The 17,777-nt window shown below is 55.9% G+C and overlaps 2 protein-coding genes across 2 annotated transcripts; one reads left to right on the forward strand and one right to left on the reverse strand.

Annotated features, from left to right (window-relative positions):
* Positions 1–94: 94 nt before the first annotated feature.
* Positions 95–6,022, reverse strand: TRIREDRAFT_71563 (glycosyltransferase family 2, chitin synthase). Its single transcript, XM_006966007.1, has 3 exons — positions 5,751–6,022; positions 2,023–5,688; positions 95–1,952 (listed from the first exon to the last, which is right to left on the reverse strand). The coding sequence occupies exons 1-3, from the start codon at positions 5,993–5,995 to the stop codon at positions 587–589; spliced, it is 5,277 nt and encodes a 1,758-aa protein (XP_006966069.1). The 5' UTR covers positions 5,996–6,022; the 3' UTR covers positions 95–586.
* A 5,225-nt stretch (positions 6,023–11,247) lies between these two features.
* TRIREDRAFT_122172 (glycosyltransferase family 2, chitin synthase) lies at positions 11,248–17,773 on the forward strand. The gene is made up of 3 exons (XM_006965892.1): positions 11,248–11,801; positions 12,062–17,307; positions 17,391–17,773. Exons 1-3 carry the CDS (start codon positions 11,500–11,502, stop codon positions 17,420–17,422), a joined length of 5,580 nt encoding a protein of 1,859 aa, XP_006965954.1. The 5' UTR covers positions 11,248–11,499; the 3' UTR covers positions 17,423–17,773.
* Positions 17,774–17,777: the final 4 nt, after the last annotated feature.

Here is a 17,777-nt window from a genome sequence, read left to right on the forward strand (position 1 = left end):
TCCACAACTTGCAAATAACAGATAATTCATCATAACCAGTTTCACCATGGTAAAAAGACTGGATCATCACGGGAAAATATAAACCCTTTCGGTTAAAGAACAGATACATCGTATTAACAATCGCTACAAACACTTCCAAGCAGTAATCAGCGCATCCAATTCATAAAACCCAATCAATGACTATCTTTAATTCTTACTTCCTCTCTCCCTTCAAAGCAAAGACTTGGAACTTCTCCCGTCACATCCCATAACAACCCATAAGAAACGCCCATATTCTGCGCCAATGTAACAAGCATTGCTGATGCAGCTTCCACTTCTTTTCTTGATGTTTTCGTCCTTCTTTTTGCTCGTCGTATTGTAATGATATAGTCTCTTCCCTGGTCTCGTGAGAATCAAACTGTTTCCATACAGTCATGTTCGTTGTGTGGACCATCGTACGGAGGAGTCGACAACCTCTCCCCTCCCCAAATGAATGATTAGTACGGATGTAAATAATTAAGAGAAAAAGAAGATAGTAGTAAGCCAACAAGGCCCTTGATTGTCGGTCCGCTCGTTCATCGTCTCCATCAATACATGCCACATTGCACTACATGTTCTCCAACTCCCGGTCAATCTGCTTGTCCACAAACGTGCGACGCTCCCCAACCAGCTCCGTCTGCAGGCGCTGCTCGACGAGCGCGCGGACCTGCTTCTTCGTGACGGTGTCAAGGTCGACCTCTCGCAGCACGGCCTGGATGGCGTCGATGATGGCAGCGTCCGAGGCAACGCCACCGGCAGCTCCCATGAAGTCGAACGAAGCCGTGGACCGGGCTGCTTCATGGCCTCGGCCGAAGCTCATGGCGGAAGAGGAGCGGTTCATGGGGCCCAGCCCCGGCGAGGGAGTCAGAGTCAGGTTGGATGGGCCACGGGTATGCATCACACTCGTACGCTGGGGGAAGTCCGAGTATGGCGACTGGCTGCGATCCTGAATCGCAGTACCCATGGACATCATCGACTGTCGGTGCTGCATGTAAGACGGGTCGCCCATCTGGCTGGCGGCAAACGGCGCAGGGGAATGGGGCTGGGGCGGCATGTATGTGTTGCGGCCCTGCATGCCGGTGAGCACCGAGCCTTGGGGACCCGCGGAGTAGACACTCTTCATCTCGTCCATCTCGTACTGGTCAAAAGCCATGTCCTGCTTCTCATGGGCAAAGTAGTTGCCACGGCGGCCCGGCAGGCCGTTCATCAGGGCGTAGTCGTCCCAGCGCTGCAGGGGGATGGAAGCCGGGTTAAAGCCCTCATCGTCGACAGCTACCACCTGCTTGTTGCCCTTCTCTCCGATAACGACACGGGTGTTACCCCAGGAGAAGTTGTCCTGGTTCCAGAAGGAGTAGACGGGCAGGGCAAACGAGTAGATGGGATACGCAAGGATGTAGATGATCATCCATCCAATGTGCTGCCATTGTCTCTTGAGGATGAAGATTAACGCCTGAAGACCGTAGACGGCAGCCAGGATGACCAGGGACCAGAGAGGGAATGATGTCGGGTGCGTGGCGACGCTGTAGATCATGTATCCCAGGTACGCACATGTTGCGGGAAGAATGATGGTACCAAAGAGATCAATGAAGACGATGAATCGCATGCCAAAGAAGCAGAAGCCACACATGTCCTTAAGCCGGAGCAGCTCCACCAGGTTGTGAATGGTCGAGTTGATCCATCGTCGACGCTGGGACAGGAGGACGCTCCACGACTCTGGGGCCGCTGTCTTACACTGAGCGTGGGGAAGGAACTTGAACTGCATGTTCGGGAAGTGCTTCGTCATCAGAGTCGTCAGGTATCGATCCTCGCCCAGAGACAGGAGGTTCTTCTGGTGGAGTGTGTCCACGTCGCAGACGCTGTAGTCCCGAATGACCTGGTCAGAGATGATCAAAGGCTTGCCCTTGTCTGCTGTCCGCAGGCGATACATGGTGAAACTAGAGCGCATCGTCACGTTAGTCGATTGTACGGCATATTATTCAGGCGGAGGCTTCTTGGTTCACTTACCATCCAGGCAAACAGGTAACGCTGCCGAAGAGAGACTCGAAAGCCTTTGCCATGTGATGGGAGATGTAGTATTCGTAGACTTGGATCATTGTCCACCAAGATTTCTGGTCGTTCTCCAGGCTCGTCTCACCGCAGATGCCGGCAATCTTGGCATTGTGAGCGCATGCAGCCACCAGCCTGTTGAGGGAGTCTTCTTGGACACACGTGTCGGCGTCAACCATGAGGAGGTACTCGTACAGCTCGGGGTCGACACCGATGACGTTGTTGATCTGGTTGAACATTTCCAGCTCGAGGGGATTCATGGGGGACCGGTGGTGAACACGGTTGAGGAAGCTCATGAGCAGAATCTGAGAATCACGCTTGCCACGGTTGCCCGGCTTGGCCTTGGTCTGCTCCGACTCCTTTCCAACCTTGACCACGACCAGGTAAGGGACCACGTTGCCCTCGTATTCGTAGAGACCAGAGTAGACCTTGGCATAGTTGAGCTGGTCGCTGCCGGGGCCGACAGCCCTGAACGCCAGAGCGGGAGGGTCAACCTTGGGGTCGACACCCAGGATGTCCAGAACGATCTTGGGTGTAGGACGATCATTACCTCCGCCGACGACCATACCATCGCAGATGATGCATATGAGCTTCCTCTTATTGTCATATTGCAGAGCCGTCAGCGAGTCGAGGGCCTTTCGCAGCGAGTCTTCGCCTTCTGTGTAGGCGGGGACCTGGCAAATGACAAACTTGTCCTGGGGAGACGGCTTGCGCTTGGTGCTAAATTGCAAAGCCGAGACGAACTTGAGCGCGATGACGACACACAGGACGATGGTGAAGGAGAGGAGGATCCAGTTGTTGACCACGCAGCGAGGAGTGACGCGGAAGTCCGTGTAGCCCTTGAGGAAGACACGCTGGATGCAGAGCCAGCTGTTCTCGAGGTTGGCGTGCACGGTGCTGTTGTTGTTGGGGTCGTTGAGGAGGATGTCCAGCTGCTCCTTGATGTTCGTGCCGGGATTGTTGTTCCACAGGTCGGTGACGTCCTTGTTGAGGAACGTGTAGCGCTTGTCGTTGTTGTACACGTCCAGGGTGTGGAAATAGTTGGTCAAGTCGTAGATCTGGTTGCCGTACATGGCCCACTTCCTCTGCAACTCCTCGCCTTGCTTCTTGACGTCCTTTGTGGTGTAGACCAGTTGTCCCTTGTAGAATTCGTCCATGGCCGGCTGAAAGACGTTCCAGTACCAGTTCTCGTCGGCCAGCTTACTAGTAGGGTCGGGCTGGAAGTGACCAGAAGTGTGCACGGCCAGGCCGTATTCGACAGTATTGTTGGCAACCAGCTGGAACGTGTTAGTCAGGCCGAGCCCAGGGCAGGCCACATTCAAAGGAGGCGGGAAGTAGTCGTCCATGTCCATGCCAGCCAGGGGCAGCATGTTATCCGAGGTGGTCTTGACATTAGTGTCACTGTGTTGCTGCTTCCAGAACTTGGTAATGTCGTAGACGCTACCACGGACACTGACGTAGAAGTCGTTGGTGCCTTGATGAGTTGCGACTTGTTTCCGATCCCAGGCCTTATCCATGTTGGGGCACAGAACGCGTCCAAAACCGACGATCCAGAAGATGATGATGGCGTTGATGAGAGCAATGATCATGCACAGCGCCAGCTTTTCACGCCAGGCCATGCGAACGTCGGGGCGCTTCATGCCGCCGATCCATCTGAGCAAGGGGGACGGCACCCACCAGGTCATAGCCCAGGTGAACCAAACCCAAGCCCGACGGGCGTTGTCGACCTCCTTTGTCTCCAGCTGCTTGTTCTCAGCCATTTCGGCATCGACAAATGGGGCAGCCTCTGGGTTGTAGAAGCCATCGCCCCTATACAAGTCGCCCTTGTTACCCAGGCCATAGTCACCGCTGCGCATGGCGCTTGGAGCAATCGACGGCGCGGCCTGGGGGGTCTGGCCCTGGCCAAGCGTCAACTGGCTCATGTTGCCCTGGCTCATGCCGCGGTGGTGCAGCTGGTCACGGCTGGCGCTGGCCATGTTGTCCATGCCAGTCGGGGGGAAGTACCCGCTGCCGTTGCCCGCCGAATAGCCCGTGTCGAAGCCGTTGTTGAAGGGGTTGCTGTGGATGGGGTGGATTTCATCACCCGGCTTGACATCCAGCATGCTTTCCGCCTCCCACCAGGCACTGTCGCGGATCCAGATGCGTTCTTTGCCGATGAAGACTTCGCCATTGGTCCAGCCGCGCTCCAGAATCCACGTCTCGATGCCCTCCCTCCCATCTCTACAGCCGAGGGGTGCATAGCGCTGCACGAACTCGTCCACGTCAAAATCGGCGGTGAAGTCGAGGTTCCGATGCCTGCGGTTAGCCCACTCCGGGAGCCTCCACGAGCGCAGCTGCCGGGAGACAGTGCCGGCCGACCACGCGGACGTGATGGAAGGCAGCGCCGCGAGGCTGGCTGGTGAATCATCGGTCGGGTGCAGGCAGAGATGATACCAGAGCCGGTTGGAGCTGAGCACCGTGGGCAGACTAATGCGGCCAGCCCTGCCCAGGTTGATACCCTGGCCTTCCACCGGGAAGAGCAGGCTCTTGAGAAAGCTGCCGTCGTCAGCGCCGTACGCAGCCTTCTCGAGGACGACCTCGCGCTTCTCCAATGCATGCTGGCGTTCGCGGGTCTGAGGGCCTGGGACCCCCAAGTCTGCCGCCACTTCAGAGACAGCCTGCTGGACCTCTCTGAGGATCGAGGTGCCAGCCGGGGGGATTTCGAAGCCATCATTGATCATCTCGGCGTTGATGCCTTGAGTGTCGTCGAAGACGGAACGCATACAGAGCGCCCTGCCAAGCGCAGGGTCTGGCACCTCGAGGACGGTGATGGCAACAGTGTCGCCATTGTCCTCGTTCGAGTTGGGAGTCCTCACGCCATGGCCGTCCAGGGACTCATCGCCATCTTTGATGCGGACCAGCTGCGCCGCAATAGCGGCATTGGCCTTTGAAATGACCCAGTCGACGAGGGATTCATAAAGCCCGCCTACCAGTGTCTTTCGGTCTTCCGTGCTGCACTGGCGCTGAAGGACATCGGGATCAATCCCGAGCAGGCCACCAACGTCCTCGCAAATCTCTTCAAGTGCTTCGGACTCGATGTCGTAGTCGAGAGTGTCGCCCAGTTTGAGCAGGCCGGCAAGGGTGGAGATGAAGTTCCGGTGAGCTGAACCCTTAATTCCAATGTCCTTAAGCGACTGGCGGAAGTCGTCAGCCGCCGCTGAATCATCTGCAGTGGGCAGGTATGACGGCGGATCGTAGGTGCCGGACCGGGCAAGCAGGGCGTAAGCCGATGCCGACTTGAGACCCAGAAACTCTCTCTCCGCGGGCGTGGACGCCGATGTCAAGAGGTAGTAGAAGACATCAAAGGCGCGGTAGCCTGCCTCGGCAGGAATGTTCAGCAGGCCCGCCTCGGTATCGATCCCGCCCTGGGAGAGAGCCAGAGTAGCTCCAGTCAGGTTGCCGGCGAGGTTCAGAGACAGAGTCACGCCCAGGCCCGATTGCCTCTGGGCCGCAGGATTCTGCGGAGTGACGCATCGCAGCAGCGGCTGGATGGCCTCGAGGGCCTTGTAGACGGAAGAGGGGATGGCGAACGGGAACGCGTTCAGGAACGGCACAAGGAGGGAGGGGGTTGATTGGTGCAGAGAGCTAAAGGCCGTGTTAGCTACCATGACGAATGCGATATGCGGACATGTGCTTCATTTCCTTACCCCAAGACAACGCAGCCGTCTTCTGCACGCCGTCTGGCATGCTCCCAGGCCCGCGAGGCCAGCGTAGCGTCCACGGCAGGACCGCCCTGGGCAGCTGTGAGCCAGGTGTTGACGACGACGCTGGTGCTCGCATCCAGCTGGTGCGGCTGTGAGGTGAGATAGATGTTGTGGATGGCGTTGAGCAGGGTGGTTGTCGAGACCTGCGAGGTCTGAGGCCCGCCACCGGCTCGAGCCTCCGAGGCCATGGAGAACATGGAAAGTCGGTTCGCCATGACGGAAGAGGAGTGGGCGGGAAGGCCCTCGAATCGACGGAGCGTGCGATAACGATGCCGAGCGGGTTATGCCGTATGCTTGGTGTTTGTTCTAAGTGCTGTTGCTGGCCTCCTCGCTCCTGTTATTGCCGTCGAAGCAGTCACACAGATTGTATGTGGCCGATCCAACAGCAGCAAACAAGGGCTCTGGTAGAGAGGAGAGCCAAAGGGGCAAAAACAAAGAGATATGATGAAGATGGAGGACGACGATGGGGATGGAAGACGGCCTGCTGATGCAATGCGAAGCGAGAGACGAGAAAGACGGCTGACGGGCTCCCCAAGACGCGACTGCCGTGTTGACTCCTTTTTTTTTCTTCTCCCCCCCGGTCTTTTGCTTTTTTGGTCTCGAATTATTAAGGTACTATTTTTCGGCGCAAAAGACGTCCAAGACGGATCAGGTAGATAAAGCGATGCACAAAGTCAGACGGGGCAAAACAGACGATGCAGAGAGCGAGCGATTGAGAGGAGAGCTGCCAAAGCGAATGAGGCAGGCTCACCAACGGTGGTCAGAGGTCAGAGGTCAGAGGTTAGGTCAGAGAGAAAACAGCAGAGAGGGAAAAGTCTCGCGGCTGTGGCAGCAGGATGAATTCGATGAGAGGTTGGACGAGATGCAGTGAAGGCGCTAAAGCACTGCCATCCGATCCCAGGCCAGGTACTGCGAGGTACCTGCCCGGCTGGTGCCAGCGGAGGCGGCTGTGGCACAACAGCAGAGCTACAGGGGCATCCGCACCAGGCCGTGGAGCCCTGGAAGGGGGGCGTGCGCCAAACAATGGGCTTGAGCTCTAGCGATCCGGCTGCCACCGTCAATGGCGCACAGTAGCGGCGGATACTTGGAGGAACTTGCCCGACTGGGAAACAGGGGGCCCCTGGCCAGCGTGAATGGCTGGACGGTAGCGGGCGGTTTTGCTCACTCAACGCCGTTCCCGCCGGCGCCTCAAGTCGGGGGGGGTCAGCCACGTTTGATAGCAGCAGATGGTGCTCTCACGGACTGCGTACTAACTGCGTATTAGCAGCAGGGCTGGCAGTAATTGGATGGTACTCGTACGAGTACCTGAATATATCCATGGCTCGGTGCTGGTGAAGCCGTAGCGGTACGGACGGCTGATGCTGACGTTGTTAGCGATCCAGCGCTGGGCTCGGACCTGGTTGTTAGCACAGGGGCTACGGGCCTCCAGTGGGCTTCGTACCGGCTCAGCTGAGCGCAGACCTTGGGCTGCTCTCTCCACAGTACCCAGAGGTACCTCGCAACCCCCGAATCTCGATCAAGTCGCTGAGCCTCGAGGACATCCACGGATCGATGGTATGGGACCTTGTGAGTACGATGATACGGAGTACACGAATGTACCGTCTGTGCAGACTGCAGCTCGCAGAGTGCTCTGCATGCCCTATAAAGGCATCGATTGGAGCGCGGACAGCGCCGTACAGTACCCAGGTACAGGGTGCTTACGGACTGCAGGTGGGCAAATGGGTACGAGGCAGTACCTCCGAGATTCTGTACGCTTCTCCGTGCCCACCACCGCGGTCCATACCAGCGCTGCACCGTCCAAATGCCTACAAGCGAGCACATTTAATTTACCGTTGTATGGGGTATGGAATATTCCACGGCCTAGAATCGCAATTCCACACGTCCTGGCTGTATCTACCTAGGTAGTTGTACGACTATGTCTCTGATCAGTACCTACCTACAGATCTGCTGGCGGACCGCGTCTTCGGCGCTCTCTCCCTGAAAATACGGAACCCCGGAGCGGGCGGATGCAACGACTGCAGCAATACGAAAGCACCATGCCCAGCGACGCCTGGACGCATCACTTATTGTCGTTTCTGCGTGTCACAATGATTGTTGCAGGATGACTTGACTGACACGGCACCGCATACATAGATGCAATGCTCGTATTTCTATCTCTTTTCTTCTACCCTCTCGTATGAGGGGCACACGACCGACTATGCTGAGCGGCTGTGCTTGATCGCGGGTCCAAGGCAAAAAAACTAGACCTCGTACTTTGCGATAGCGGACGGCTTCGTTGAACGCAATTGGCCAGGACGCAAGAAACACAAGCTCAGCGACTAAAAAAACCTAAAGTAAAAGACGGAAATCTTGTCTAAAGAACCCTAAAATAACCAGCAAATGGTGTTTTCCTTAACTTAGGTACACACATACCTACCTATACATACAAAAGAGTTCATGCGGGGAGAGCGGCGATGAGAGTGGACTGTCCTGAGGTAGGTTTGTACTCGCATGTAAGCTGAAGGGACTTGGAGCACTCGTGTTGGTCATTTGCATCTGTGCGTACCTCGAGATACGGGGCATTCATTGGCATCCTCAATTCTTATCTGTGCTCCGCGAAGGAGGAGGAAGCCCAAACTGCGTTCTGGTCCAAGCGCGTTCGTGCGTGTGGTTTCTTTTGCAACTTGACACCGGGCATCCCTCGCTTCTGCATTCCGCACTGCTCCGGCGTTCATACCCACTTTTGCCCCCGTATCCCGATGCACTCCCAAATGTACCTTGCTGTATTTGTGTATGTACCTGCCCGACGGCAGAGCGACTTCGAGCAAGACATTCCGGCCGCACTGAGACCTGTGAATACCTGAATTCCAAATTGCATATTTGTCCTCGTATTATCGAAGAGGTGGTTGTCTTCTGTTGTTCTTCAACCGCCAACAGTGACCATCTCCTGATGCTGCGTGTCAGCAAATCCTCGCCTCTATCCCCCCCTCCGTCCTCGACCGCCTACCTAGGCGGCTGGATGCATCCGACGCATGACAATGAGAGAATGAGCGTTCTCGTGTTCCGGAAAGGCCTGCCCGTATCCCAGCTGTCATATGGTTTCTTTTTTTATTCTAGGGAAGATCTGGCGACGATGGTTATTAAAAGAATGCCAAGTTGCTATACTACCTAGAGTAGTACCATGTACGAGAATTCGACGCGCTCCGTTGCGGTACATGGAGTTACATTGCATCATGGCTGTGTGCTGCTCTTCTCTTCATCTTCGTGTTGTCAGACCAAACCGCCAACTTTTGGTGTCAGCTACGGAATCAGTACATGCACACTTTACTTGCTGAGGTAAGGTAGATAGGAGTTGCCGCCATTAGGGCGTCAGGCTTAGAAACCCCTATTTCAGTCATCTCGAAAATAGGTAGATGGCACACGAAGTAAGCACACGTCTTGTTTATAGAATCCAATGGTAGTAGGAGCAAAGCAACTGGGTCTATTCAAGGAACCCTCCTTTTCTCATTGCTTAGGCGGCTGCTTTTAGAGCCGCTTTCACCGGCAGCAGGTCAGCTTTGCGGGCAATTGGAGATTGACCTCTTCTGAAGCGAGAAACCCCAAAGCTGCCCCTGCTTTTCCAGAACCAATGCCCTGATCCCTCGCACCCTGTAGAGCGTAACTAACACCTATGGCTGAGGAGGGGCTGATCCGTTCAACCAATGCAGTCACTCACGATTCTGACCAGATGGAAAAGAGAAGCGAATGGGTTGATCTTCGTCTGCACTTAATATCGATTTATTTTGATGTGTGTGTGCAACGCGAGTACAAAGTACCGCGGCGATGGCCTTGCGCCGGGCCTCGGAACATGTGCATCATACGAATGCTGTACATGGCCAGCAGATCAGATCGGCATGCCCCGCTACGATTAGTCGCAGTCTTGTCCGTTCGTGTTCACTGAGGCACGTACAATGTACTTCGAACTTGAGTTTCAGCCAACATCACAAGCCTCGTGTTGCCAACGTCTCCCGCCAGCACAGAGCTTTCCTGTAGGTACCTACCTTGCCTGCTCATCTCAGTTACCCTATTGCTGCGAAACATCTGAGGTGCAGGCACTTTCTGCACAACTAGATCACGGCAGATTGGCTGGCGGAGGCAGAGAGAAACAGAAGGCCGAAGGTCGGGGCAAAAGTCGTTGACGTAATGGACGCAATGCCCATGTGTGCTTTGTCGCTTTTCCTTTCCTCCTGATTCTTCTCCATCAAAAGATATTCGTCCCTCTGCCCCAAGTTGCAACGTGGGGATCCCATCACATCAGGCCATCAAAACCTCGACAACCCACCGGCCTCGGGTTCCATACTTGCCTACCACCCACAGGTCCATACCAATCCTGCCAGTGTCTCCGTAGGGAGTTACATCCAGATACTTGCAGTACCACCATATCCACCACTGCCGTCCACAGAGCCTGCAATCAGAACTCACGTTTGCCTGAAGATTGACGATGCAGCTGCAGAAGATATTATGCGAGGGAGGGCTTTCAAGGTAACATGAAGAAACCACCACAGCCAATGGCTTGCCACGACGTTGTTGCCTTTTTTGTGCTGCTGGTTCAGATATAGAGCAGGTCTGGAGTGCTTCATATTACAGTACTCGCTGGTCTATGTACAGCCACAGTCAATGGAATTACCTACCTACTTCTACCTTGGTACTACTACCTATATGTGATAGCCTTCGTCCGTTATTACTGCGATAATAGCATCTCGGTCAGCACATGCTGATTTAGACATTTCTCTTGATGACATTGAACCCCCTTCGAGAAAAAACAGACCAAGCAAGAGGCATGCACACATGCAGCTACAGAACAGCTTTGACTACTACTACGAGAATGTACAAGTGCGGGCTTCCGGTACTGTGGACAGACAGACAGACAGACAGGCTGTGTCTGGCTCCATTTGACTGCTAATAATACTTTGCAGGCGGCATATCAACCCTGGACAGGTCCAGCATAAGGGGCGTACAGAAAGAGCGAACTGCGCTCCCGCGGCCTGGCGCCCACCGGAGTCGTCCGTGATGCTAAAGCCACTCTCGCCACGCCCCCCTTGGGGAGAGCGGGAAGGTACCAGTAGCGGCCGCTTGCAGCACCTGGAGTGGCGCACCCGGTACCTTGCGCCGGCCGAGAGGCAGGACCTGGGCAAGTACCTGCAAGTACCTGCCGGCGCCGACCCGCAGATACCTCCGGGTACTTCTGACCTTTACCTCGATTCTCACAGGCAGGCAGCTCGACCGCAGAGCCAGAACACCGCGTCTCGTACCTGCCGCACCGCACCGGCTGTTTACTGCCCGTATTATCTATCTAGTATCCATTGGATCCAACTGAAGTGCAGCGCCTTAGCAACCCGAGTAGGCACCTACCTAGTGAGCCCCTAGGACACCTACCTACGGTACAGCCCCTTTCCGGGCATGTGTGCAGCTCGCGGCCGAGAAAAAAAAAATAACCAACCTCACCACTCGAACTTCTTTACCAGAGCCATCCATAGCAGTCCGTCGCGCATCATCTGGGACGAAAACACCACGGATTCCTCTTATCCGCATCACGCAACCCGACGGCATCTCTACGGAGTGATAGCAGTGCTATACCGCTCCAGCATCTACCAGCATACCATACTCCGTGCGCCTGCACCGAGCAGGTGGCAGCAACCGCCGCGATACTGAGGCTCACAGGTAGTCCTTCGGGATGAGCCTACCGCTGGGGACCGGCAGTGGAGGAGCACATACGCAGCACTCGCTTCCTCAACTGCCTGCTCACTCCCAGTCGGACACGCAGATAACGGCCCATCTCGCGAGTCGATTCCACACGCAGATCCAGGCAACCTATCTGTCGTCCCATGGCGTCGTCTGCGTCAACTCCTATACGACGTCGACCAAGGGACCAGATGGCGGCAAGGAAGGCAGTTCCATGGCTGCGGCCGAGGACGTAGCTGAGCGTTCATATCTGCGTCTCGGCCACCGGTCTGAAAACCAAGCTGTTGTGTTTCTGTAAGTCAATCTGGCGAGCCCGCACTCCATCCATCTACTTCCCTCCTGCTTCTTCTTCGTCCTTCATCTGGGATGTTTGTTTCTATTCGACTTGCCTATCCCAGCATGTGCACTTCTCTCTCTGTTTTCCCTCTGCCCTCTAAAGAAAACATGCGCTTGTGCAGCGAATTTGACAATCATGATGGCTTTGACCCTACATCCTTTCGAGCGAAGACGCGCGTGTCATTCCTGCAATGAGACTAACGTGCCTGCGCTTCTAGGGGAGAATCCGGTGCGGGAAAGTCGACCATCCGGAACCATTATCTCACGGCTCTGCTTAAGAAGTCATCGACCCCCTTATCCAACAAGCTCTCTCTTGCAGCATATGTCTTCGACGCACTCACTACGACAAAGACGGCGACGACTCCGATTGCTTCCCGAGCCGGTCTGTTCTTCGAGCTGCAATACGACACGTCGGCCTCAACAAGCCCCATCCTCATCGGTGGTAAAGTCCTCGACCATCGGTTGGAGAGGAGCAGAATCACCGACGTCCCGACGGGCGAGCGCAATTTCCACATTCTCTACTACCTGGTCGCTGGAACGAGCGACGCAGAGAGGAGTCACCTGGGATTCGACAGCGACAATGGCAGCAAGAGGTGGAAGTTCCTTGGGCACCCGACCCAGCTCAAGGTCGGCATCAACGACGCCGAAGGCTTCCAGCTCTTCAAGACAGCCATGAGGAAGCTCGAGTTCCCCAAGAACGACATTGCCGAGATCTGCCAGATTCTGGCTACTGTCCTCCACATCGGACAGCTGGAGTTCGAGACGACCAGCAGCACGAGCGCCACGGGGGATGACAGTGGTGGCTTCTCTCACGAGGGAGGCACCACCTACACTGCGGTCAAGAACAAGGATGTGCTCGCCATCATTGCTGCTTTCCTCGGTATCAGCGCGTCTGATCTCCAGACCACGCTGGGCTACAAGACCAAGATGATTCACAAGGAGCGCGTCACCGTCATGCTCGACCCCAAGGGTGCCCGTGCTCACGCCAATGAGCTGGCCAGGACGCTCTACAGTCTCTTGGTCGCCTGGATCGTCGAAAACATGAACCAGCGCCTCTGCGCCCCGGAGGAGAACATTGCCAACACCGTCTCCATTGTTGATTTTCCTGGTTTTGTCCAGTCTGCTTCCACGGGCTCGGCTCTGGATCAGCTCCTCGCTAATGCCGCCAACGAAGCGATCTACAACATGACGCTCCGCAACTTTTTCGACCGCAAAGCTGAAATGCTGGAGACGGAGGAAGTCACGGTCTCTGCGACCAGTTACTTTGACAACTCTGATGCTGTCAAGGGTCTGTTGAAGCCTGGCAACGGCCTTCTGAGCATTCTCGATGACCAAACACGCCGCAACAGGACTGACATGCAGCTTCTGGAGGCCCTGCGCAAGCGCTTTGAAGGCAAGAACCCGGCCATCGAAGTCGCCTCCGCGACCTCCAAGCTCCCGGGCAGCAACTTCCACACGGAAAACCTGTCTGCAAGCTTCACGGTCAAGCACTTTGCTGGAGAAGTCGAGTATCCCGTCAGGGGCTTGATTGAGGAGAACGGCGAGATCATCTCGGGAGACATCATGAACGTGATGAACAGCACCAAGTCTGACTTCGTGGCCAAGCTCTTCGGCCAGGAAGCTCTGCAGACCGTCACCCACCCCCAGGAGAAGACAACTGTGATGCAGGCAACCATCAGCTCAAAGCCCATGCGCGCCCCCAGCGTCATGGTGCGCAAGGGCGCCCGTCCCAACAGGCCCAATCCCGCAGCCCGCCGCCAGACGCAGGATAACTTTGACCAGCTCTCGCAGGACAGCGACTCTCGCGAGACTAAGCAGCGAGGAGCGTCGGCCAGGCCAGGGTCCGAACAGGGAGCTTCTGGGCAGTTCCTCGCATCTCTCGACAACGTCCAGAAAGCCGTCACCGACCCCAACACCAATGCCTACTTCTTCTTCTGTCTCAAGCCCAATGACCGCCGCATCGCCAACCAGTTCGACAGTAAGTGTGTTCGGACGCAGGTGCAGACGTTTGGCATTGCCGAGATCAGCCAGCGTCTACGCTCGGCTGACTTCAGTCTGTTTATTCCTTTCGGAGAGTTCTTGGGCATGGCAAACAGCGAGACCATGCTTGTGGGCAGCGAGCGTGAGCGAGCAGAGGCTGCCATCGAGGAGAGGCACTGGCCCCGCAACGAGGTTTCTGTCGGTGCCACTGGTGTCTTCCTGAGCGAGCGTTGCTGGTTGGAGATCGCCCAGCTGTCCTTCTCCAGCGGTGCGTCTGCCCGCGGGCCCATGTCAGCCTTCGACAGCGAGGGAGGAGACGGCCTCACACCTGGCGATCACAACACCTTTGGTGCTTCTAAGGAGCGTCTCTTGTCTGCCGGACACACTCCCCTGGGCTACGGCGAGAAGGGCAAGAGCGGATATTTCGTCGCGGAAGATGCGCGCTCCGAGGCGGGCGCTTCGGCGTTTGGCGCTGGTGACATGTTCAAGAACCTCGAGACACGCGAGCAGATGGCCGAGAGAGGCAATGAAAAGGCCCTGGTCGAGGTCGAAGAGTACAAGGACAGCCCTAGCCGCAGGCGCTGGCTGTTCATTGTCTATGCCCTCACATGGTTTGTCCCCGATTTCCTCATCCGGCTGATAGGACGAATGCCCCGTAAGGACGTGCGCATCGCCTGGCGCGAGAAGCTCGCCATCAACTTTCTCATCTGGTTCTTTTGCTTGGTCGCCGCTTTCTTCATCGTGGTCTTCCCCATGCTCATTTGCCCTACCCAGCACGTGTACAGCGCCGCAGAGCTCTCCTCTTTTAACGGCAAGGCAAAGAGCGACGGCGCGTACGTGGCCATTCGCGGTGTTGTGTTGGACTTGGGGGCCTTCATCCCGTCCCACTACCCTTCGTATCTGAAGCAGCAGACGCTCTTGAGCTATGCCGGCCAGGACATCACCAACCTCTTCCCCGTCCAGGTGTCTGCCCTCTGCGACGGCGTCGACGGCGCAATCGACCCGACCGTGACATTGGATTACAAGACGACAAACTTTACCGGATCGCCTGTTCTACTCAACTCACAAGACGTAAACAGCAAGTTCCACGACTTCCGCTACTTCACCAACGATAGCAGACCCGACTGGTTCTACGAGCAGATGGTGTACCTCAAGTCCAACTTCAAGAAGGGCAACATCGGCTACACCGCCAAGTACGTCAAGTCTCTGGGCACAAAGAAGTCGCAGAACATCGCCATCTTGAACGGCAAGGTCTACGACATGACAACGTATCTTGCCGGAGGCCGCCACTTGCGGGCTCCTGTTGGCAAGAAAGTCCCGTCCAACAATTCCCTGACCGACTTCATGGATCCGGCTGTGACATCTCTGTTCCAGCTGAACCCTGGCCAAGACATCTCAAAGTACTGGAAAACCATCAGACTCGACGCCACCGGCAAGTCACGCATGCAGCGCTGCTTGGACAACCTATTCTACGTTGGTGACGTTGACACCCGAAACTCTGTCCGCTGCCAGTTCGCCGAATATCTGGTGCTCGCCATCTCGATTCTGCTGGCCTCGGTCATCGGATTCAAGTTCTTCGCCGCGCTGCAGTTTGGTGGAAAGAACGCCCCCGAGGACCTCGACAAATTCATCATGTGTCAGATTCCCGCGTACACTGAAGACGAGGAGTCCCTGCGCCGTGCCATCGATTCGGCTGCTAGAATGAGGTACGACGACAAGCGCAAGCTGCTGGTGGTGGTCTGTGACGGTATGATCATTGGTCAAGGCAACGACAGGCCGACACCGAGAATTGTCCTGGACATTCTCGGCGTGTCCGAGTCCGTGGATCCGGAGCCGCTCAGCTTCGAGTCGCTCGGCGAAGGTTTGAAGCAGCACAACATGGGCAAGGTTTACTCAGGCCTCTACGAGGTCCAGGGCCACATTGTCCCCTTCCTGGTCATTGTCAAGATTGGCAAGCCTTCCGAGGTCTCTCGCCCGGGTAACCGTGGTAAGCGAGACTCTCAGATGGTCATTATGCGCTTCCTCAACCGAGTGCACTACAACCTGCCCATGAGCCCGTTGGAGCTGGAGATGTACCACCAGATCCGAAACATCATTGGCGTGAACCCGGCCTTCTACGAGTTCATGTTCCAGATTGATGCCGATACCGTGGTCGCTCCCGATTCCGCCACTCGCATGGTTGCCGCTCTTATCAACGACACCAACATCATTGCCGTGTGTGGTGAAACGGCCCTGACTAACGCCAAGGGGTCTTTCATCACCATGATCCAGGTGTACGAGTACTACATTTCCCACAACCTGTCCAAGGCCTTTGAGAGTCTGTTCGGCTCCGTCACCTGTCTGCCCGGTTGTTTCTCCATGTACCGTATCCGCGCTGCGGAGAGTGGTAAGCCCCTTTTCGTGAGCAAGGAGGTCGTCGAGGCGTACTCCACCATCCGAGTCGACACGCTGCACATGAAGAACCTGCTTCATCTGGGTGAGGATCGTTTCTTGACGACGCTGCTGCTTAAGTTCCACTCCAAGTACAAGACCAAGTACATCTTCACCGCCCACGCGTGGACTATTGCTCCTGATTCCTGGGCCGTCTTCCTCTCTCAGCGACGTCGTTGGATCAACTCTACCGTGCACAACCTGATTGAGCTGATCCCCCTGTCTCAGCTGTGCGGTTTCTGCTGCTTCAGCATGCGTTTTGTCGTCTTTGTCGACTTGCTGAGTACCGTTGTCCAGCCGGTCACCGTCGCCTACATTGTGTACCTGATAGTGCGCGTGGTACAGAATCCGAACGTGGTGCCCGTGACGGCCTTTATCCTGCTCGGTGCCATCTACGGTCTGCAGGCCATCATCTTCATCCTGCGTCGCAAGTGGGAGATGGTGGGCTGGATGATTCTCTACGTCATCGCCATCCCGGTCTTCAGCTTTGGTCTGCCCCTGTATGCTTTCTGGCACATGGACGACTTCGCCTGGGGTAACACCCGTGTGGTTGCCGGTGAGGACGGCAAGAAGGTGCTCATCTCGGACGAGGGCAAATTCGACCCCTCTTCGATCCCGAAGAAGAAGTGGGAAGAGTACCAGGCCGAGCTCTGGGAGACGCAGACCTCGCGAGACGACACTCGCTCCGAGGTCTCTGGCTTCAGCTACGGTACTAAGGCTCACGGCGCCATGTCAGAGTATGCGTACCCCAGCCGCCCCGCCTCGACGACGGGCTTCATCCAGACAGGTCACGGTCAGCCGTACGAGACACGCAACATGTCGCGCATGTCCATGGCTCCGTCCGAGATGAACCGCATGAGCCAGTATGGCGGATCGCAGTTCTTCTCCCCAGAGGACATGGTTGGCCTTCCGAGCGACGATGCCATCCTGGCGGAGATTCGCGAGATCCTCAAAACGGCGGATCTGATGACCGTCACCAAGAAGGGGATCAAGCAAGAACTGGAGCGCCGCTTCGACGTCCCGCTGGACGCGAAGAGAGCCTACATCAATAGTGGTATGTTTTCTCTCCCTTGACCCTCTGACAGACATTCCTTCGAATCGATCGCGGATGTTTTGCTAACATGTCTTGTGCTACAGCCACCGAAGCTCTCCTCTCTGGTCAACTCTAGAAGAAGACGGGAGCGGAAAAAAGGACGCCGACGTCCAGCTCACTCATAGCCTTGTTTAATCTCAAAGCGGCTTACATCCCCCTTTCTTCCCTCTTGAATTTTGGGTATTATCTTATTAATTTCTGTTTTCTCGGCCGCCTGGGCCGCTCCCTATCTGGGTTTACGCGCGTTTACCGACAAGCATGCATTAATCTTGGGAGGAAGAGAGGGGGTTCGAGCGGGACATGATGTCTGGGTCGTGTTGCCTTAGGGCTGACGGAGCATGGCTTTTCATCGAAAGTATGAGGAGGACGAGCGTGAATGTACCTAACGGATTTTCATCATTAATGGCGTGCTCAAGGATAGATGGACGAGG

This window comes from Trichoderma reesei (genome assembly GCF_000167675.1).
Source record: "Trichoderma reesei QM6a unplaced genomic scaffold TRIREscaffold_11, whole genome shotgun sequence".
NCBI lineage: Eukaryota > Fungi > Ascomycota > Sordariomycetes > Hypocreales > Hypocreaceae > Trichoderma > Trichoderma reesei.

Bases quoted from the DNA above. Each gene is read 5' to 3' on its own strand.
- TRIREDRAFT_71563 (XM_006966007.1), bottom strand. From the start codon at position 5,995: ATGGCCTCGGAGGCTCGAGCCGGTGGCGGGCCTCAGACCTCGCAGGTC. The intron at 5,689-5,750 runs GTAAGGAAATGA...CACGGCCTTTAG, and splicing joins GACGGCTGCGTTGTCTTGGG to CTCTCTGCACCAATCAACCC. The intron at 1,953-2,022 runs GTAAGTGAACCA...GATGCGCTCTAG, and splicing joins GTTACCTGTTTGCCTGGATG to TTTCACCATGTATCGCCTGC.
- TRIREDRAFT_122172 (XM_006965892.1), top strand. From the start codon at position 11,500: ATGAGCCTACCGCTGGGGACCGGCAGTGGAGGAGCACATACGCAGCAC. The intron at 11,802-12,061 runs GTAAGTCAATCT...CTGCGCTTCTAG, and splicing joins AACCAAGCTGTTGTGTTTCT to GGGAGAATCCGGTGCGGGAA. The intron at 17,308-17,390 runs GTATGTTTTCTC...CTTGTGCTACAG, and splicing joins GAGAGCCTACATCAATAGTG to CCACCGAAGCTCTCCTCTCT.